This window comes from Mustela putorius, unplaced genomic scaffold (assembly GCF_011764305.1).
Source record: "Mustela putorius furo isolate JIRA1106 unplaced genomic scaffold, ASM1176430v1.1 tig00000145_pilon_pilon_pilon, whole genome shotgun sequence".
NCBI lineage: Eukaryota > Metazoa > Chordata > Mammalia > Carnivora > Mustelidae > Mustela > Mustela putorius.
In genome coordinates this window covers 13298718-13321914 of record NW_025421294.1, presented here as the reverse complement: position 1 = coordinate 13321914, position 23197 = coordinate 13298718, and the positions used below count along the sequence as shown (strand labels likewise).

The 23197-nt window shown below is 42.3% G+C and overlaps 1 protein-coding gene across 1 annotated transcript in view; it reads right to left on the bottom strand.

Moving 5' to 3' along the window:
• The window catches only part of ANKRD55 (ankyrin repeat domain 55), an 88875-nt gene that overhangs the window by 26113 nt on the left and 39565 nt on the right, over positions 1 to 23197 (bottom strand). The window contains exons 6-7 of the mRNA XM_013052329.2: positions 16032 to 16092; positions 1086 to 1214 (exon numbers count right to left, since the gene is read on the bottom strand). Of these exons, the coding sequence (XP_012907783.2) occupies positions 1086 to 1214; positions 16032 to 16092 (190 nt within the window). The remainder of the gene's footprint in view (positions 1 to 1085; positions 1215 to 16031; positions 16093 to 23197) is intronic.

Sequence of the window (23197 nt, the reverse complement as noted above, 5' to 3'; positions counted from 1 at the left end):
AAAACAAGTTTTGCTCACTTTGCAGTTTTGCCCAGTGCTCGTCTTAGTACAGAATAACTAGAACCAAAGTTGGAGTTACAAAACCAGAGAAGTTTCCAAATCACTTCAGTTTCAATTTTACCTCGAGCCTGAAAGTGCCAGGTGCTCGTCTCTGGTATGCTTGGCACGTGAAACCATTAAGTGAAACCGCCAGCAGGGCAGGCAGAAACCCCCTCTCACAAGTGTCCTGGCAGCAGCTCGGCAAGGGTGCCTTTGTTGGGCTGATGAAGGTTAACAGTGTCTCTGCTTGGGTAGCAAAAGAATGGGCTGGCAACTTGGTTGAAATGATGCATAATACTACTGTCCTCTGAAGGACAGAGTACATGACTCTGAGTTAATCTATTCCTCTAAAATAGAAAGCACGCTAATAATGTTAGCTATGGGCATTCTCTCACCTTATTCTCACTTTCCCCTCTTTGGGCTGTAGACTTCTTGGGTCTATTCTGATTTCTTTGGTCATGTGTTCTAAGACAGACTCCCTTTTGTGATCACGGGATAGCGTTAAGAGGCATGATTTTCATTGCTCAGCCCAGAACTCAGGGTCACTTGGAGTAACTCTGCTTTGGAGGATTTGGAAGAAGAGAGTTATGGTCAAAAGACTTTGAAGAGCAAGTTTTCCTAATAAAACTTTGAAGGTTTATCCTGGTGTACTGTGAGCTACTTAGCAAGCATGCAGATGGAGAGAGTAAGAGAGCAAGCAAGAGAGGTGGGGTGTGTGTGTGTGTGTGTGTGCGCGCGTGCGCATGTGCCTGTGTGTATAACAGCCAAAGTAGGCTCTCTTCCCCCTCTGTACCTTGGAGGGGTTTCTTCTCCACAGATGGACTCAAATCCTCCAAAGTGACAGGTTTGTGGTCAGGCCCTTTGGACATGAAGGGACTGAAGAGGGCAGCGTGAATCTTCCTTGCTCTAGCACACATTTAACCTCCATCTCAGTGCAGTGGCTGCACCTTTGATAATTCCATCTTTCAGGTCTGATAAACTCAGAGACTTGTAACATGGCTTTACACCATCTAAACTTGAGACAAATTTACTGGTCAATTTCTCACCTGGACTGCCCAGTGGAGAGCTGTTTTAAAGTCTTTATCCACAAGCGTGGGGTCTGCTCCCTTCTTCAGCAGCATTTGAGTATGTTGAGGCTGGTTATGGAAAGCGGCCCAGTGGAGCGGTGTCATTCCCTACAAAACCACAGTCAGAAAGGGGAGAGGTGAGCACAGGCTATCAGGAAAGAAAAGGGAGGTCCCACTTTCTCCCCAGACCCAAGGGCCATCACCAGATACATTGGTTGCTGCCTGTTAGTTCAATCAGTCCTTAAGCCATTCAATCAACAGATACTTACTGAGGTTCTGCTTTGTGCCAGGAAAACAGGGATGGAGAATACTACAGAGAATTACCTAAACAAGATCCTTGCTCTCATGGGAACTGCAGTGTAGTAGAGGAAGACAGACAACAAATGGAAATGAGCAAAAGGATTTTCCAAGTTCTATAAAGAATGTGTATGGGGAGCTGTGAGAGAGTAATTGCAGGCTTAGTGACTGTACTAAGTGGGCTTCTAGGAGCCAGGCTGGGGGAACAGAGCAGCAAGCGCCAAGCCACAGAGGCAACCACTTGTGACTGGGGTCACGCTAAACTGCCATATCCCACCCACAGGGGGAGGGACACTGTTTTACTACAGTATCCTCAGTGGCTACAACAGAGACTGGATAAATAGTTGTTGAAGGAATGAATGGAGAAGGAGAGAGATCCATGTGAGACGAGTCTGGAGAGGGAGGCAGGGCTGATCCTGGGATGTAGGATGGGGGATACAAACTCTGTATAAAGCATTTAGATTTCATTCTGAGGTCTGTGAAAAGGCAGTGAAGGGTTTTAAGAGCATGTTGACATGATCTGATTTACACTGTTGGAAGAGATCACTCTGTGGCAGCTTGGATGAGTCCATCTGGTGAATCTCAGCTTCTTTCAGAGCTCGAAGTCACATGCTTTAGGCATCATTTAATAATACAATGAATGGGAAAGGTAACCATGAGGACAAGTATTATTTGGGAGTATACCATGAAAAGATGGCCTCTTTTCCTTGCCCACACTCTCAGTACACAAAGTATCTCTGAAATGACTCTAGACTAAGATGCTTGGTAAAGAGGGCAAAGAGTATGGGCAGCTTTAAAGTTCTTTTCATAGTCATCTCTGCACATAATATAAAGCTGAGAGTCTAATACTTATCAATGCTATGGTCTTTATGAGTTCTTATGTACATTTTTCACTGAATCCTCTAAACAATCTTCCGAATTAAGTACTGTGCTGAACTCCACTATGTGTTCACCAAACTCTATGTCCTCTTCCTCCAGGGTGCACAGGGTACATTCCCCAGCCTCCCAGCAGATAGGGGTGGCCTTGAAACTGAGTCCTGATCATTGCAACATGGACAGAGTGGGAGGAAGCTCATCACAGGCCTGCCTAGAAAACAAAACCCACAGGGTCTCCTCCCCTTCCTTCTCTCTTTCCTCATCCGACAAATGAATGCAGCCAGCAAGACTGGAGAAGATTCCAGAACCATGTAATTATGACACTTAGGACCTGACTGATGAAGGAGAGTAAGGCTACCCTGTGATCCAGGATTGGACTATGATTGTAGCAAGAAAGAAGCTTTAACTGTGCCAGGCCCCTGAGATTTTGAGTTTATTATTGTAGCAATGGGCCAACTCTGATAGGTGCTGCTATCCTCCTTGTTTTATGGAAGAGGAAGCTGAGCTCTAGAGCAATTCCCAAGTCTGTGAGTGAGAATCTAGGGTTTGAGGTTTATGGGACACTGGGATGAGAATGTCAATCCCCTTGACCAGGTCAAAAATTCTAAATCATTATACTATGGCCTGTTTTCAAGTTGCGAGGCTCACACAAGTGAGATACGCTCTTGAGAATACTTCAAGAAATTAGTTTCATTTGGAAAAGAAGGCTACACTATTGGAACACAACCTGGATCCTCGCCAATGTGAGTGGGGTCGAGTATGGTTCTATAAGAAAACTCCATGAGATGGAGGGCAAGAGTCTTCCTGGGCCAATGACTCCTGGAATAAACATGGGAGGATCCCTGGAGCTCACTCAGGGCCTCCACTTAGATCTGATAAGTGTGGAGAATCCTTAACTTGCTCTTGTCATTTAAAGCTAAGAGATAAGGCTCGGTAGCACAAAGGCTAGAGCCTTGGACTTCCGAACTAAGAGATAATCGTTCTGTCACAGTTTATTGCCTGCAGGTGGCCCACATCCTGCACTTGGCCTACATCCTGCACGTAGCTCACATCTCACACGCCCTTCATGTCCTGCTTGTAAATCTATATTCTGTTTGTAACCAGATCTTATGTAAAGTATAAAAGAAGTGATTGAAAAAAAAAAAAAAGTCATCTACTGGTCACTGATCATCAGTCGATAACTCCCCATCATTTGAGCTCTGATCACCAGGTTTCTCCTTCACGTAGGTGACAAGTGACACCTGAACAAGGACCTGAAATTGACAAATAGTAACGCAGTGATCTGGAGACCTCACAGGAAGAGGTAAGTGAGAATGATGGGGCAGAATCAAAGTTGTGTGCAGTATTTCCTAGCATTAATACAACACCTTTTATATCAGGGAGGTGCTCGAGTGTCCAGTGGTCGATTAAGAGCTTGTTGGGATACTACTTGTGAATATAATCCTTGGTTTTCCAATGAAGGGATCCTTGGAAGAGGCAGTTTGGGAGCATGCGTGCCATAATGTGGAAAAGGCTTACAGATGAGGTGAAAAAAATTTTATGGAGTTTTGGGTTATATGGGCATTGGTAAATTTTAATTTTGGGAAGGAAACATCAGGAAGATGATTTTAAGGCTGAAACAGCCACTTCTTTACATACATTTGAGTTAGATGATGAAACAACCCGACAAATTCAACCCGAAAGTAAAAAAAATTATTTCTCGGCAGAAAGGACAAATGCCATGTTTCTCCTTTGGCCACTGCATCTTTGATTCCCTTTGGGGATGAGGATGAGGAAATAGCAGCAGACCTCTTTGGGGATCAGTGAAATGACAGTGGGTTCGATGATTTACGCACGCTACATTTAGGACCAACAAAAACTAAAAAACACGATCCTGTTTCTACACCATCTTGCCCCCATGAGCTGCACTTAGTTTTCCCTGTAACTTTCAGGCTAATAGGCCAAATACTTAGGACGGGATGCCGATGAAGACTGTAAGAGTTAAAGGCGTGTCCCATGTACAGATCTACTTCTCCATATTAATAGGAATATTTATCCAGTTGGAGCAGTAATGCCTGCTGGATAACCTGTGATTTTCAACTCATAAGTAAAATGGTATTAGTCTTCTCTGAACTTCTACAATGGAAAATGTGGTGTGGCTTTCTGAGGAGGCAAATGAAAAATTCAGGAGTTCAGGACAGAGCGAATGTTACAGCTGTTACTCAACATGGGAACAGGAGCTTGGACGACGTCTAATCATCAAACTCCTAACATTCCTCCTGCAGCCCTTCCCTGCATGTGTGATGTGGCCCTACAAGCCTGGCAAAAAATTAATTCGGATGCTGATTATACTCCCAGTTAAACAAAAATCCAACAAGGGCCTAAAGAGCCATACATTGATTTTATTGGCGGGTTAAAAGAATCACTGGAAACGCAGGTAAGAGGAAAGCAAATTCAGGAAATACTCTTAAAACAATTAGCATATGATAGTGCTAATGAAGACTCCCAGGCCCTGATTTAACCTCTGAGAATCTGGCAATGTCCTGGATTATTGAAAAGCTTGTCGTAATGTTGGATCCTTTAAACATCAGGCCTGAGGAACAGCATTAGAAACCATGGCTGTTCAAAACAATTGCAGGCAAAATGTTAATTGTGGACAAACGGGATATATAAACCATGCCATCTCCCTCCCTGTCTGATTGCTCCCTCTTCTGCCAATCACCCGAATAAATCCAGGATTCAACCCCGTAATGTTTTTCCCCCACTGTTGACAACGCAAGCAAACATTGGGCTAAGAAATGCAAGTCAAAAACCAGTAGAGATGGAAATCCTTCTGCGAATCCTCATCTGGGAAACGTTTCCCTAAGGGGCCAACCCCAGGCCCCAATTAATGTGGGGTCACAGAATTTCCTATTCAGTTTGTACCCAAAAGCGACTCTCAGTTAATGGACTTAGTCCCTGTTACTCAGGGGAGTGCTGCCTTTGGTATCCCTCTTCCTAAGGCTTGCTTTATATGTCCATCTCAATGTCCTTATAAATTGTCAACAAACCAATATGGACCTCTACCCCCAAATATGGCTGGTCTCCTGCTTGAACGGAGTAGCTTAACTATGAAAGGAGTTACAGTACGTACGTAAGGAGTCAGACTCTGGTTATTATGGTGAGATTCAAATTATGGTTTCTGTCACTGTTCCTGGACCTTTTCGGCAGGCAAACCAAGTCACCCAACTTTTGTTACTTCCCTATATTAAAGCCTACTCAATCTTCAAACTTCAGGGAAGGAGAGTTCAGCAGTACTAATAAAAAGATTCATTTTTCTGAGAAACTGTAGGAAGTTGACCCCAAATGAAGTTTCTAGTAAGGGACGAACATGTGAAGAGCTCTTAGATTCTGGAGCAGATATTTCCATCCTTTCTTGTCTGTGTTGGCCACGCCAATGACCTACAATGCCTGCTGATAATGCCCTTGAGGGGTCTTGGCTATGTAACCACTCAACTGAGACAAAGCAGCTGACCTCTGCCCTGTGTGAACCAGAGGGATTACAAGATCATATTCAACCTTATTTACGTGTTATTGATAAATTATTTCCAGATTTTTCTGGGCAGTTCTCAGTCCTCCCAAGTCCTTTACTGCCGTCAGCTCTATTGCAATGTTTCAGCATTACGGGGGTCCCTACTACCATAAAAAACGAAGGCACCAGCTTACCCAAGCTACAGACTTCACTGCCTTTTGTTCTGTTTGGCAGATTCATCATATTACAGTTAAAACCCACAAGGATAAGGTAGAGTTGAACGAGCTCATTTTACACTAAAACTGCAATTACTAAGCAAAAAAGGGGGAAACCCCAAGGATGTTTTAGCACTCTATTTACTCTTAATTTTTTGAATTTATGCCAAGGCAACAGTCCGGCAGCCGCAGAAAAACTTCTCACAATCACAGCAATCCCTTGAAGCATCTATTCTATTTGGTTCAAATCTTTTAATGAATGGCTTCCTGGCCTCTATTAAGGAAAGGCAAATGGTCTGTTCTTATTTCCTCAGATAACGGTGATGGAGCCTCTGAAACACTATGGTTTCCTCCTTGGCTCATCAGGCCCCAGAAAAACCAATGACCCCGCTGATAACCACTGCATCCCCGATTTCTGAGAAAGATCTGGAGGACAGGAGATGGAGGTGGTCACTCAGAAGAGTCACTTGTGATTGGACTGTGACATCTTTTTGTATTACCCCTGCAAAATATAATAGTACTCATTATGAATGGGATAAGATCAAATATCATTTACAAGATTTACGAGGGACTCTATCTCTTGACCAAGGACTCCAGCAGGAGATTTTTGAAACCTTTTGAAACAAATTGCCAGGCTTTCCTTGTGAGAATCTTGTTACAGGGATTGCTGAGGCACTGCAGGGCCTTGACCATTGAGCTTGGTTTCAGAGTATTATGCATTGTTTTGGGAGCAGGAGTTAGCTTGCTAATACAGTTTATGTCTATTTCTTAAAGGGTACTGATGTCTCAAACGACAAGTGACCTCAAACAATGAGTGAACAAATAGGTGTCTAGCTTGGAACTGGCTCTTAAGATACTGCAATTAAAAAACAAAAGAATCACTGGAACCAAACTGGACCCTCGGCAATGTGACTGGGATGGAGTAGGATCCTATGCAAAAAACTCCAGGAGATGGAGGGCAAAAGTCTTCCTGGGCCAATGACCCCCAGAATAAATATGGGAGGATCCCCAGAGCGCTTTCATGGCGTCCTCCTAGATCTGATAAGTGTGGAGAATCCTTAACTTGGCCTTGTTTTTTAAAGCTAAGAGATTCCTTCACATACCATACTTCATTGCCTACTTGTAGCCCACCTCCCAGATACAGCTCACATCTTACACGCAGTTCATGTCCTGCACATAAATCTAGATCCTGTTTGTAACCCGATTTTGTGTAAAGTGATAGTAAGAAAAGTGTCTACTGATACCGTTAGTCCCCACAGTCCCCCCATCATTTCGGCTGTGATCACCAGGATCCCCACCTTGCAAAGGTGACATTATACAAATGCAGGAGAACTTCTTTTTCGTATTGTGACAGCTGAGTATTCACTGAGGATTCAGAATAACTCCCTGCATTTCAAGTCCTGTTCATTATAAATGTGGCACACTGGAGGTAGAAATCTAGACTCAGCGGGAATCTTATTTTTATCACTCATGGATTTTCCTTTCCCAGTGCTTAGTCTTGTTTGCTTCAGACTCATACTGGTTTCAGCTACCAGTATTCAGTGTTAGACATCAAAACTGGAAGTCACTGCAGTGTAAACTCTGAGGATAGGTCCTTGTCTGCTGTCTGAAGGCTTAGAGCTTAGAACAGTGTCAGGAATATTGTAGGTGCTAAATAAGTTATTTAAAATAAATGACTTCTTAACCATCCTTGATTAAATTGTTTTGCTTTTGCAAATTTTAGCTTTGCTTTTAAAAACTGCATAAATAAAAAGCAAAACCTGACTTCTCCTTTATAGAGAATCAGTTTGTCTGATACCTCATTGTTACCAACTCTTCATCTGAAATCTAGAATTTTTGATCAGTTCTCCAAATAGGTATATGGCTATCACTCTGTGCATAGGTATGATTTACTGATACGTGAACTCAATGTGAAAATAACGTTTATGAACTAGATTCTGGTTATGCACTGCTAATCCTTGTCTCCTAAACAACAACTGTTAAACTTCTAGAGTTACTTCCTTAAAAAAAAAAAACCCACCCCCTTCCAAAAAAACCTTAAAAACCCCAACTTCTGCATCTTTTGGTAAAGTGGTAGGGTGGGGAGAAACGCTAGCACTTTTCATATAGCTACTTGCAGCCAAGAAATTTATATTACCTTAACCATATTTATAGATGTAGTCCTTAAGGGGTAGACTTTCATAGCCCCATTTTACAGGTGAAGAAACCAAAACACAGTTTAAGTAATTTGCCTATGGTACGGATATGTGCCATAGTTGGGATTCAAATCCAGGTCTCTTCAACCTTGGAGAATAACATTTCTTCCCACACATGGTGGTAGGCTTTCCTTTTGGAAGTGAGCTCAACTGCTGGAGAATGCTTTCCTCTGTGATATTAACTGGATTCAGATCTAACTTTCTGAAAGGGTTTTCACTTGTGTAAGGGTTGCCATCCTATATTTGTTGAATTCAGCATTGTTTCTAGGCTCTCAAAACAGCTGGCACATACTTTGGAAGGTACTGAACCATATATTTTCTCCCATCCCCCACCCTAGAATTTGGGTGACCATCTGACCCTAAATCAAGGAGGAATCATTCCATTCCTTCTTGAAATAATCATAAACACACACGTTATATGTATTACATACACTATAATACAAGTTGCAAACAAGTCAAAGGAACTTTGACATTGCTGTTTTTTCAATTGGGCTAATGAGAAAAATAAATCCCTTTAGAATTAGTAATATGAAAACCAAAACTTGCAGAATCAGCTTCAGTGCAGGCCCTGGCATTGCATAACACACTGTTTAAGAGTGTGTTGCTACAACTTTTTTTTTTTTTTTTTTTTGCTACAACTGTCTGTCTCCAGACCAGAAGGCATCCCAGTTTCGTTACGTGAAGGCTGGTGGCCATTTAAGGGGCTGACTTCAGACTCAGACTGGTGTCTGCGTTAAGCTGTGATGCACTTAAAGGCAGAAGCTGTGGCTTCTTGGGCATGGTAAGCCCACAGCATCGAATGCAGTATTAAAGAAATACAGGAAGAATTAGTGAATTACAGGTTATCAAGGCTCCCTTGGTCTCAGAGTAGAAAATACCAGAGTGTCTTGGATGCAGTCCAGCCCTTTGTGTCCTAACTGTGGAGACCTTTTCTATCAATGCTCCCTACAATTTCGTTGAGGACTCAGTTGGACCTTCGAAGCATCAGGGGGCTGAAAACCCAGGAGCCATCTGCAGACATGTTGCAACAAACACCGAAGATGGTCCAGGTCAGAGTAGAACGCCACATTTTTTGAAAAAGTATTGGCTCAGAGACTAAAAAGTAACTGACACTTGAGAGCATAGCTCTCCACAATGTTTCAAAGGGACATGTTCAGTTTTAGTTGGCTTTGAATCCTTCTGGAGATTGCTGATGGGTCTGTGTTGGGTGTTGAGCAGGTTGCTTTGAAACGGCACTTTCATACAGATGAATTCTGTACCTTGAGCCTGTGTCACTGACATTTTAAGGGCTTACAAATCTTACCAATGTTTCAGAACTACCCCCCACCCCTGCCCCAAAACCACTCTTCTGTGTTTTCTGAACCAGAAATCTGGTTAAGTGCTCAGGATGGCACCTTTAAACTGGAATCTGCAGACCCAAGAAGCACAGAGGTTCGATGTGGCCAGGCACTTGCTACACCTCTCAACTTGGTGCTCTGGGGGGTAAAATTCTAGCAAGTCCTGAGAGGTCAGCAAAACCTAAAGGATCTAGAACTTCACAGAAGTCCAGCTTGGCTTTGCTTGACTTTCTAAATTTACAAACTATTAATCTCCTGATCACACATGACTACTCAAACAAAAGTTGTTTCTTCTAGACCAAAAAAAAAGGAAAAAATGATGTGCTTTAAAAGAATTTTAAAAATAGATGGTTAAAAATGGAGGACGAGGGACGCCTGGGTGGCTCAGTTGGTTGAGCAGCTGCCTTCGGCTCAGGTCATGATCCTAGCGTCCTGGGATCGAGTCCCACATCGGGCTCCTTGTTCGGCAGGGAGCCTGCTTCTCCCTCTGCCTCTGCCTGCCATTCTGTCTGCCTGTACTTGCTCTCTGCCCCCCTCTCTCTCTGATAAATAAATAAAATCTTTAAAAAAAAAAAAATGGAGGACGAAAGCCATTTCCTTTCATTTTTATTTTAAAAATATATTATAGATCACAAAAATTAATAAATTATTTCATCATCTATGTTTTAGAGTTTTTCAATCTGGATAAGTTACGTTTATCATAATGGTCAAAAGATTATAAAGACTAAAAATAGATGGTGGGTTTTAGGACAGTAAGAATGACTGCTATTGATGATATTCTTTTAAAATGCTCCCTCTCTCCCTGTTGGGGCACCTGGGGGGCTCAGTCATTAAGGGTCTTTCTTAAGCTCAGGTCACGATCCTGGGGTCCTGGGATCGAGCCCTGCATTGGGCCCCCTGCATTGGGCTCCCTGCTCAGCAGGAAGCTGCTTCTCCCTCTCCCATTCCCCTGCTTGTGTTCCCTCTCTCACTGTGTCTCTGTCAAATAAAATCTTAAAAAATAAAAAATGCTTACCGTCTCCCTGTAATGACAAAAACTGTGTATCCAACAAAAACATAAAAATCCTTAGAGAGTTTTGTAATTTAAATGAGACCCTAACAGAAGAAAGGCTATGAAGAATAACTCAGGCCATGGAAGCAAAAGGGCAAATTTTAGTAAGAACAAACTTCTAAAGTAAAGCCTTGAGAATAGAGACCTAAGTTGTATTTATTTTTCAGCTAAACAGAACATCCTACATTCTGCACTAAATGGTGAACTATTAGAGCAGGAATCAAGCCTACATGTGACAAGGTAGGTACATAAATATTTTTTAATGAATAACACGACAACTTCCTCATTTCAAGCAGATCACTTTGGGAGGCTTACAGTTATTCCACTTGTTGATCAAAGTATTTTTGAAAGATCTTTTTTGGATATTCTGCAATATCCTGCAAAAAATATTCTGCAATATCCACTGCAGCAGGAGTTCTAGCCATGGATAGAAAACAGGCTTTGTGTGCTTAGATCAAAGAAATAAATTACATTTTTGCAATCACTAACTTCAAATGGAAATTTAGCATCTTCTTTAAATATGGATACAGGCAACCACTGTTAATGACACCTGTGACTTTGCCAATGATACAAATCACAGATGCTTTTGTATTGCCTTAATTAGCCCAGATATCTCAAAGTACTATTTCTATGCATCACTAGTACAGTGTTACTTGTCTGACTACTAAATCTTAATGTATTAACAAGCAAGCTTGCATATCACCATTGTAAATTTGATCTTTATAATATTTTGATACTGCTGTTTCAAAATAACTGGTTTCTCTTGTAATCCTATGTATATATAGTTTCAAGCATTTTTCTGTGGTTGGATCCATCATCTTCACCAGTGCACCAGAGGTGTCCATATCATAAAAATGGACAAGGACTCCTGGCCTAGCGTCTACAGCACATTTTTTGAAGATCCCAAATGATACAACGTCTTTTTCTTGAGAGTAGATTTTTGGCAATAATTAAAAGTCACCTGGGGAGTCAAATGTGATACATAAAATGAGTTGGGTCAATGAAACAAAGAGAAAGGGCCAATAAAATGGATTCTTCAAAAATTTGATAATTCCTTATCTACATATGTAAGTATATTTTTGAGGTGAGGGCTCTACTATGTGCAAGTTACTGAGCTAGAGTCTAGGGATCCAAAAAGAAAAAAGAAAAAAAAAAGCCTACCTTTAGACAGGGAAAGGAGAAGGTGAGGGTTCCTAAATTGCAGAGACTTTACTCCCATTTTTTTTTAAGGTATTCATTTTTAGGATAAAAATTCTGGAGCATTAAAAAAATTTCACTTCATTATTTTCCCTCTTGCTAACTGTAAAGTAAAATGATTTCTAGAGTCAGGCACTGTTTCTGTTGATTTTGCCTTGACAGTGCACAGTCTCTGTTTATGATTATGTCTTAAGGATGTTTTAAGTGAATTTAATGCTAAGAATTATATCCAAAGATTCACATCTGTTTTTGCAATTTGGATTTTTTTTTTTCTCAGAGCACTGTTAGAATGAAAGTTTGGTCATTGTCAGGTCACTTACAAAAATCTACTTATATCAGAATGTGCGTTCAACACAGGTTTAACGATGTACCCTAAATACAGTTAAAAGCAGTGCTTCTCTGGATAAATGCATTAAAAGTTCTAAATGAGCTGCCATTAAATTAGTCTGTAGCCCCTTTTGATGAGGCACTCTTCCTGTCAAGGCTAAAATGAGAGCAAGAGAGGTTAGATTCCAGGAGTTTAGCAACTTGTCAGCTCCCTTTAACTGCAACAGACAGCTACTCTGTATGTCAGTGATTCCTCTGAGGTCCAGAAGAACAAAGGCACAAAGGACAGTCTGACCCATTTTGCCTTTCCCACAGGGTCAAACTCTGCAGTGTAGATAGCCCGTTGTAAATAAGTCACTTGACAATTAAGCTCAGTGGTCAATGAAACAGGAAAAACAAACAGATCATTAGAACAGAACAATTACAAAAAAACTTAGCATAATGTAATTATGCCTTGTGGGCTTCGGGGTGGGCCTTCTTTAAAAAGGCCTCAAAAGCAGAAGCAGAAAGGAATAAGAAGATTACTTTGATTATATCATATTTTAAAATTCCTGTACTAGAAAAGATACCACAGACAGTTCTAAAAGGAGTCATGCACTGCGAAAAATTATTTGTAATCCAACAGCAAACAAAGTTAATGTTCAGAATAGAAAATAAATGACAAAGTAGCCCAATAAATGAATGGACAAAAAAATCTAAAAGAGGCAAGTCATAAAAAGATACAAAAATGGCCTTTATGCCTATGTAATGGTACTCAGTCTCATTAACTATCGGGGAAATGCAAATTAAAACAAGAAAATATGACCAGCACGCTATTCAACCGCAGGTAGAGCTATAAATTGATACAGCCTGGAGAAGCACCAGGCGTGTGTATAAAAAACAAAAATGTACACCCCGCTTCCCACCACTGGTTTTCTAGAGAAATGATTGTGTAAAATACTCAACGAGGCTTGTATGAGACACTCTTTAGAGGAGTGTTTGTGATGGTGAAAAACCGGAGACAGCCTAAATATACATTCATAGGGGAATATCAACATAAACGGAGGTATTTTCATAGTGCGGAACATCATGAAGCCATTAGAAGGAATGAGCCAGATCCGTACATTATTGATATGAATAGAGCTCTAAGACATTCTGTTGGGTGAGAAACCAAAGTTGTAGAACAACATAGGGAGTGTGATACCTTTTATGTTACAGTCCACGGGGTCTGTGGTTATATAAAAGACATTGGGAAAGAGACACATCAGACAGTCATTACCTAGGGGCTAAGGTGGTAGGGTGGAAGTAATTGAGGACTATCATTACTTGTAATATTTAAATTTGTAAAAAAGCAAATGTGTTTACATATTACACAAGTAAAAACTAATAATGTAAAAAAAATTGTGTTAAGCCCCTGAGCTCAGATCAAGACAGCCACTAAAGTGATAATCACTTCCCTGATAATGAAGTTTTACCTCATGTTTTATTTTACCTGAACAGGAGAGGTGCTTGCTTTCTCTATTTGGTAGTTTCAGTTTATAACCTATCTCCTAATGAAATTAGATTTCTACTAAGTGATCCTTTAATTTTCAATCGTTATTGTGATAAGCTTGGGGGTCCTTCAGTTATTCTTGGAGAATAATTTCATTCAGACTCTACAGAGGAATGCCTTGCTCTTTCCACTTGTATTAGACAGCCTTAATGCTTCAATAGCAGCGGTAACTTACTTTTTCCCTCATTTCTCTTGCCTTTAATCTTTTCTCCTTCCTGTTACTTAACAGATGCAGGGAGTGGGGTGGTGCTGTGTGCATGTGCCTATGCTTTAATTGTTGTCCCGTCATATATAATGGAGAATCACTGTGCTTGGAGCTCGCTGGCAAAGTGATTGGGGGAGGGGGAGAGTGGGCCATTGCTGTTCAGAACCTGAGAAGCCGAGTGTAGGAAATCTGCCAAGGTGGTGAATGAAAAAAAGCCTTTGCTGTGTTCTCTCCATGTTAGAAGTGTCCTCATTTCCTAGTGGTTAAGAGCTTCTAGCCCTTACAAATGTATATGGATTGACTCGTAAGATCATTGCCCTGTGTGTGTGTGTGTGTGTGTGTGTGTATGGGTATATGTGTGTATACACACACACATTTTAAACACAGACAAGCATTAGCAGTTGGCTTAGATGGATTTCAGACGCGCTGTGACACGTCCCAAAGAGGAAGCTGCAACACTGGCTGTTAAGTGTCCTTTTGAGGTCCTGTTCTCTGCGCATAAAAGCCACAGTGGGAGGAATCTCTTTTGAGAGGTTACTTTGCATAAGAAGGAAGTGGAGACATTTCCAATATTTAGCACATACTATCTGAGAAGTGTAACAGTTACCATTGTTAGAAATACCTGGGTCTGCTTTCACTGTTCCCAGCAGCCAGGGGCCTTGCAGGGTGGGGAAGAATAGGGAACCATCACTTTGCCAGATGATGTTCTTTTAGCTGAAGACTGAACTGAGTTGGAACTAAGCTTTAGGGTATGAATGAGTGAATTTGACCCCTTCCTAAGAAAAGTCAGTTTTGTTGGGTGGGGGTACAAGTTGGAGGTAGAGGAAGTTGATTGTCAACTTTCCCAAACTTCAGAAGTTCGTGATCAGTTAGTAAAAACTGCACCACTTAGGATGACTGGGTGGTTCAGTCAGTTAAGCAACTGCCTTTGGCTCAGGTTATGATGCTGGGGTCCTGCGATAGAGTCCCACATTGGGCTCCCTGCTCTGGTAGAAGCCTGCTTCTCCCTCTGCCTGCTGCTCCCCATGCTTATACGTGCCCTCTCTCTCTCACAAATAAAAATCTTAAAAACAAAACGGCACCACTCAAGCTGCCTGCTTTCACACCATGGGCAGAGTGGTCAGAGTGTGCTCTCTCATCGCTGGCTCTCATTTTTAAAGCGGAAGTTCAGAACAGTGTAAACCTCATATTCTTAGGGTTTTGCTTTAAGTCCCTGAAGACATGGGGAGTGAAAGCAGCGTGTGACCACTGAGTCAGGGTGGTGTCCAACCTCAGACTGAGGTGGTGAAGAAGGGGCTTTTCAGTGTGGTCAGTAATGCTAAGCCAGCTGGGAGGAAACCCTGTCATCAGAAAACTCAAGAAAGGCTAGGGGCCCAGCCCCCATTAGGGCACGTCCTCCTACAACTGCTGTCTATGGCCACCTGGTTTCCTTGAAAACAGTATAATTTGGGATTTTCACACATAGGCATTTTCAACGCTATCACACTTTCTCAATTATCAGACATTCTTAGTAGAGTGAAGCCAAACCAAGCACATAATATATTAAAAAACCAACAACATTAAAACATTTAAATCTGGTTAAAGAAAACAGGCTGGGTCATGAAAATCAGTCCTGTTTTTAATTTAAAGAGTTAAGTAGCTAGAATAAGACCCTGAGCTACGCTGTGGCAGCTCTGCCTGGTATCTGGTAACACTCAGGCAGGGATTTTGTTTGCGAGTACTGTATTGTCGTCTTGGAAGACTTCTGTTGTGTCTGCCACATAAAGGAAACAGCAACAGTGATCGCTGGTGTTAATGATGTGGCCTCCGGCGCATGGAGCCTGGAATTATCTGTCATCTTTCTCTCAAAGGGAGAGCAATGGCAGCTTGCCCTTGAAGTTTCTGGCTCAAGAAGACAGGAAAGAGCAACATTTATTTCTCAATATCCAGAGGGAAATTACAAAATTTCAGTGGTATGATAGATGCTTAAGTATTTAATGCAAAAAAAATCCTATCCCAGTAGAAGCTACCCATAACCAGGGTGTGGATAAATTTCTGCCTGAGGGTTACTAGTCGAGACACAAGCTCCCCTCTCAGGGTGGGAGCCCACAAATGTGCTCCATCCCCTCCCTGAACCTGTATGATAGGAAGCACAGGTTGAGAAAAGCCCTTCCTTCTACCCTGAGAGGTGCAATGGCCAACTGTTCTTGAGAGGGCAGGCTCACCTCATTGTCCTGGTGATTAATCTCGCTGAGATTTGACTGTTGCACCAAGACTGTTAGGAGCCTGTGAAGAAAAATAGAAAGGCTCAAAAGAACAATCTGTATGAGGACATAACATTAGAAAGACAGTCCACTGAATGCCTCCAAATGAAGATGGGCTGCTTCTGCTTACCTAGGGGAAAGAGCCATAGAAAAGGCAGTGTGATCAGTGAGAAGGCACCTGGGGGGATTCCTCTGCCTCTGTCCTCCAACCTTTTTTCCATCTGAGTGACTCAGGTCAGGGTAGGGTGCAAATGGCATGGAGAAGATGAATTTTCAGGCTTGTTTTACTCACCAGACCTGTTCTGTGTGACACTTGAAGAACTAAAGCCCTCCACTACTTATTCTTTATTCTTTTACATATTCTTTTACAACTGTATACAATGCTTTCAAATTGCTTCACCACTCGCTACGTGGGTCATGGTGGCTCAGTGGGTTAAGCCGCTGCCTTCGGCTCAGGTCATGATCTCAGGGTCCTGGGATCGAGTCCCGCATCGGGCTCTCTGCTCAGCAGGGAGCCTGCTTCCTCCTCTCTCTCTCTGCCTGCCTCTCTGCCTACTTGTAATCTCTCTCTGTCAAATAAATAAATAAATCTTAAAAAAAAAAAAAATAAATGTATAGATTTTAAAAGGAGACAGCATTTACAACTTTGTGTATTTTTTGCAAAACATACAGATATCTAAGCATGAAATGACATTACTCAATGTGAAACAACAATCAGTGTTTCTCAAGTTCAAGTGTTTATCGCAGTTGGGTCTCACACTTGAATGACCTTGGTGAGCACTGTGGGAGAGAAGTGACTGAGTGTAGTGGTTAGGGACTCATAATCTGGAGCCAGACTGTGTGGGTTCACATCCCAGCCCTGCTACTGACCAGCTTTGTGACCCCAGGCAAGTGCCTTAACCTTTCTGTGCCTAAAAGTCCTCATCTGTAAAAGAGGGGTGATAAAAAGTGCCTAGTTTAGAGCTCAGAGTGCAGATTAAATGAGTTAATGCATACAGCATTTATAGCATGCCTGGAACACAGCAAGTGTTATTTCTAGTACACTTAACCCTAAAATTTTTAAAAAATATTTTATTTATTTATTTGAGAGAGAGAGAGCAGGAGTGAAGGGGGAGGAAGGGAGAGAAACACACTCCTCACTGAGCAAAGAGCCCAATGCGGGTCTCCATCCAAGGACCCTGGCATCATGACCTGAGCTGAAGGTGGACTCTTCACCACCTGAGCCACCTAGGCACCCCGACCCTAGATTTTAACCCTGGCTCCATCTCAGAATCACCATCGGAAATTTTTTTAAAACCACAAATACCTGGATTCTATATTCAGGGTTTCTGACTCAGTAGGTCTGGAGAGCTCAGCTTTCAGAGTTGAAAAGGGCTTATTCAGGAAATTCTGGTAAACAGGAATGAAAACCATCGAGACAGGTAATGAATGAATTAATCAATGGATACTCATTGCTATGAACTGAATTCTGTCCCTTCCCCCTCCAAATTAATAAGGCTCTGACCTCCAGTGCCTTAAAATGTGACTGTACTTGGAGACTGAGCCTTTAAAGAGGTAATTAAGTTAAAATGAAGCCATTAGGGCGGATCCTAATCCAGGTCAGCACTGTGGGAGAGAAGTGACTGAGTGTAGTGGTTAGGAACTCATAATTTGACTTGATGTTCTCAGAAGAAGAGATTAGGGCACAGCAGAAACACACCAAGGGGTAGGGGATCATAGAGAAAGACTATGTCAAAAGGCAGCAAGAAGGTGATTCTCTGCAAGCCAAGGGTAAACTTCCACCTCCAGAAATTTGAAAAGATACATTTCTGTTGCTTCAGCCATCCAGTCTATGCTACTCTGTTAGGGAAGTTCTACCAAACTAATATACCCAGTCAAGATGATAAAGGATCGTCTATGGGGAGACAGTGAAGGTAATTAATTTTGGAAGAATTATGTGAAGAAATGAAATGGTTTAGGCTTTCCCTCATATTTTCATTGTGTCTCAGCTTAGATGCCATGTAGTCCTGAGTGTTAAATTGCTATCTGCAATAGAAGAGAAAGTTCCATGTTTCATTAGTGGTAAATGTAACAGAGCTTAATTAGGGATACCCTTCTAGTTATTCGCTGTGGAGGTAAAATAATCAAGAAGCCCAAGGTTTAAAACTAGTCTTATCACTGTCTTTTGGGGAGCTGGGATAATGCTGTGATTTAATTCTGCATGACCTCTCTGAGCTTCTGTATCCTCACGTTTATCATGGCGATAATGGCATGGGGATCACGTGGTAAGGACTGAATAATGAAACAGGCATAAAGCTCTTAGTACAGTGACTTGAACAAGGTCTCTAAATGCAAGCTTTCTAAATTCTAAAATTCCTCCATCTAGTGGGATGAGGCTATAAAAATAATTGCACTTATGGATAATGCTGTTTTTATCTTCATAATTACATTTCATTCCTGGATATATTTTCTCTTATAGTTTCTTTATAAGGCTGGAAGGCAACTGGCAACAGACTTTCTTCTCTCTCTTTACTGGCCATTGTTTAAGCTCTATGGCTCATTTGGTCTAAAGTGTGGGGGGAGAGTAGGAGGGAAAAGCAAGAGGTCAGCTGTGGTCCAGTCTGGTTATCCTCAGCTAACCCTGAGCAAACTGAGATCATATGTAGCTAGACGGCATCTCCTGGGACTGCCCCAGAGCAGCGATCACACTGAAGGAAGTTAGGCTCTGACCAGATGGGAATGAGGGAAGGGAGGGCAAGACCTCTTGTCATGTCCTGGGGATGCCTCCAAGAGGGCATGGGATGAATCCTCTACCTGGATATTTCTCTGTTTGCTGCTTAAATCCATTTGCTACCCTGCAATGTCTTTATCATGCAGGCTCTGACTTCTCTCTGAGTTTAGCCAGGAGAGCTGACAGGAGAGAGGAGGGAAGCCACTTCCTCTTCTGACTTCTTTCTTATACCAAAAACCAGGGCTCCTGGTAGGTGGACCCTCTTCTCCAGGCAGAGTTCTCAGCAGGACCAATAATAGCTCCCTTTCTTGTCCCTCTGGCCTAGGGGTGGAACATTTTCTTGTTTTGGGGCGGGATGGTGGTGGAGGGGAAGGTGAAGTGGGGAATTATGTTACCATCTCCCATTAGTTAATTTTCAGTAGTCTTCCATGAAGCTTTGTACAGTTACCTTCTCCTATTCCACAACTTCCCTCTTAGGACCTTGATAGATACATGCCAATCTATTCTTGCTTCATACAGTTTGATTCCTAAGTCATTGATTTTCTTTTTTTTTTTTTTTTTTTTTTTTTAAGATTTTATTTATTTATTTGACAGAGAGAGATCACAAGTAGACAGAGAGGCAGGCAGATTTGCTGAGCAAAGATGGGACTCGATCCCAGGACCCTGAGATCATGACCTGAGCCGAAGGCAGCGGCTTAACCCACTGAGCCACCCAGGCGCCCAGTCATTGATTTTCAAAGATGGACAAAGAGTCATTGATTTTCAAAGATGGACACAAATTTACAGATAAGTATGCTCGTTCTCTCTCTCTTTTTGGCAGAGCAAATGACTTGAGCCCCAACCTTGTAGGGCCATCCTGCATTGCCTTGGTGGTGATCCAGCCTAGACTAGAAAGCAGGTATTTGGTTCCCGGCCTGGGGCTTCCATGATGTTCCATGGTACAGGGGTAATCTGCCAGGAGCAGGTCCCACATCTGTCTTAATTACCAGAGGACTTGCAGACCTCTTAGTTTTGTTTTCTCAGAGCCCTCGTTCTGTGCTAAGGTGGCTCAGGAGTATTTCTCCCAGAACCCCCAAACTAGTCTCCTCTAAGCACCAGCTCTGTCCTATTCTCAACTCTCTAGGGAGCAGCACAAAGCCTCCCTCATCCCAGGTAGCAGGACAGTAGGTAAACGCCCAGCAGAAGCACTCCTAGACAGGCAGCATGGTGAGTGGTAAGACAACAGATGCTAGGGCCAGACTGCCTCCATTGGAATCCCTGCTCCATTACCAGCCAGCCAGTAAACTTAGGCAAGCTAGGAAACTCTCAGTGCCCGTATTTTCTTACCTTTGAAACAGAAGTAATAATAACACCTACTACTTAAAGATCTGTTGTGATTTTAAGTGTGTCAATACATAAAAAGCACTTAGAATGACATTTACAAGTTCTCTATGATTTAATAATTTTTATTTTTATTTTTTAAAAGATTTTATTTATTTATTTGATAGAGATCACAAGTAGGCAGAGAGGCAGGCAGAGAGAGAGAGAGCGGGGAAACTGGCTCCCCACTGAGCAGAGAGCCTGATATGGGGCTCGATCCCAGGATCCTGATATCATGACCTGAGCCAAAGGCAGAGGCTTAAACCACTGAGCCATCCAGGAGCCCCTGATTTAATAATTTTTAGAGAGAGAGTGTGGTAGGTGGGCAGAGGGGGAGAGAGAGAATCTCAAGCAGGCGCCATACCCAGCATCAAGCCCATGTGAAGCTTGATCTCGTGACCCTGAGATCATGACCTGAACCAAAACCAAGAGTTGGACTCTCAACCAAATGAGGCACCCTGGCATCCCTAATTTAATAATTTTTTAAAAATACCTACTCTTTATGTTTGGGGAACCCCCTAGGTGATTGGGAGGCCGGAGATCAACTAGATGTATGCTCAAGTGGGAGCGGCTTGCCTCTTTGGGCTTCTCTATTTTGCTGGCTCCTTGGGCTCACAGCCCTGGATCTGACCAGCACAGTGATGGCTGGGGAAAAGGGTCCCTAAGTTTAGCTGTCTGCCCTCCTGTTCCTAAAGCTGCTGATGTGGGGAGTATGCTGTAATATAGCACTCACCCACAGATTAGTATACATCACCTGGCAACTCGAGAAAGGACCCCAAAGAAATAATTTCCTTCTTCCCTCTGTCTGTCATCAAGAGCCATGAAAAGAGGCAGAGCCTCTGGCACTCCGGCAGGGGGGAAAAAAAGATTGTGCCAGTAACCATGGAAACCATGAAAAAGACTGTGCTGTGAGCCCTGTGGCTGCATTCAGAAGAAATCATTGCTCGCCTTCCAATGCTAGTATGTGCAGCCCTGTACAAACACAGCTCCTTTCTCTTTGGAGCTTCATCTTAACCCACTTTCACGCGGTGCCCTCTGAATCTCCAAGCCAAGGAAGCAAGAAAAGCCATGGCGAGCTGAAAGGGAGAAAACGTGGACCTACTGAGAACTGAGGGTTCAAAGCAGAAAAGGGAACCATGAGATAAAACCTGCACTCCTTTGCTTTTGTCCACCACCTGGCTTTCCTGTTCATAATTATAAATCCCTTATTCCTCCATCAGTTGAAATCCCCACTGAGCTGCAGCTTAGCTAAGGCTGTGTATTGGAACTTGTTGGTTTGTTCGTGAGTGTTTCCATCACAGAATCTTGCTGGGAACACAGGGCTAATGGAGGTGACCCCCTGGCTTGTTGATAAGCAGCTACTGTCTGAGGCTTCACTCTAAACAACCTCCAGTTGAGCACTGAGTAGAAGAAGCATGCTATTTGGAAATCTGAGGGTTATCAGATTTTTAAAATGAGTATCAATACCTGAGTTTAAGGACACAATGTGGCCTGTACATATATGTTTTATGATCAGGGGACAAGTAGAGATGAATGTGCACCAGCAAGGTGGGGAAGGGAGTTGCAGGGGAGCTGAATGGTTGAGTTGATCTTTGGATTCTAAAGACTAGCAACAGTCTTGCAGCGGCCAAGGGAAGGCCACCCCAAGATGGTCTACTTTGGCATGGACATTATTTTGAGTTTAAAGCAATCAAAACTCAGTAGGGGAAAGAGCTCTTTTGCTCCCTTTCAACTGCCTGCCTCTACCTGGAAGAGAGCTATTAACAGAGATTCCCTTTCACCTAAGAAACGTCCTGCCTAATAGGGCAATCTTTGTTTTCCAAATATGTCCTCTCATCTTTCTTCTCATGGTCGTCTTCCCCTTGTATGCTCAGATCCCAATCCCTTTCCTTAGGTTATCCTCATGTTACTTGACTGTCTTTGGAATTTCCATGTCTGTGTGGATTCCCAGTACACATGCTACTAACTTTTAGTTTTACCTGTGAATCTGTCTCATGTCAATTTGATGCTTAGCCCAGCTAGAAAATCTCTGAAGGGTAGAGCAAACAACTCGTCCCAATGCAAAAATGGGTATATTTTTTGTGGACCTGTGTGTGCTAAGGTAAAGAAGACGGGGGTGAGAACTGGTGAGGTGATAATAGCAGGAATTTGTTCTTTAGCACTGATCTATAGTATTTCTTTATTTCTATCCATCTTGCATCACAATTATCACTACTATCATCAATATAACCAACACTTACTGAACACTGATGATTGACAGTGTTCAGTGCTTTTCACATGTTTTCTCATTTACTTCTACCTTTTTACTATGAGATAAATATTGTATTATTCATACCTTGTAGGAAAGCAAGTTAGCTGAGCTTTGTCATGTTAATATGGTCATTAAGAGGGACGCCTGGGTGGCTCAGTTGGTTAGGCGGCTGCCTTTAGCTCAGGACATGATCCCAGCATCCTGGGATCGAGTCCCACATCAGGCTCCTTGCTCAGCGGGAAGCCTGCTTCTCCCTCTGTCTCTGCCTGCCACTCTGTCTGCCTGTGCTCACTCTCTCTGACAATAAATAAATAAATAAATAAATAAATAAAAAATATGGTCATTAAGAGATGGACCAGATTCAAACTCAGTCAGTCAGACTCCAGATCTTCCATGCCTGGCCACCCTTTACCTCAATCCAAAAAGGATTTTAGGTGGTTTTCAGATAATAGTAAAACAAGATTACAAATGAAGAAACTAAGCAAAGTGAAAACAAGGGCAAAGAGAGAACAAGAAAAGACGATGCAATTATGGTCCTACATGTGTGCCAAAGGTGGGACACAAATTGGGCTACGGGTTTTTTAAACACACAGAGAGAAAAACACCAAGTCACACTTCCACATAGTAAAAATCAATAATTTATCAGGAGAAGCACAGCAGTTCCTTCTTTAGTAGAAATCCTTTTTGTGGTTTTTCATTTTTTTTTAGATGTTGTGACAAAGTATTTCCTGACACTGAGACAATAAGGAATTTCGTAAAGTTTTTGAAGGTAGGGCTTAATGACAGAATGTGGCAGTTAAAATACAT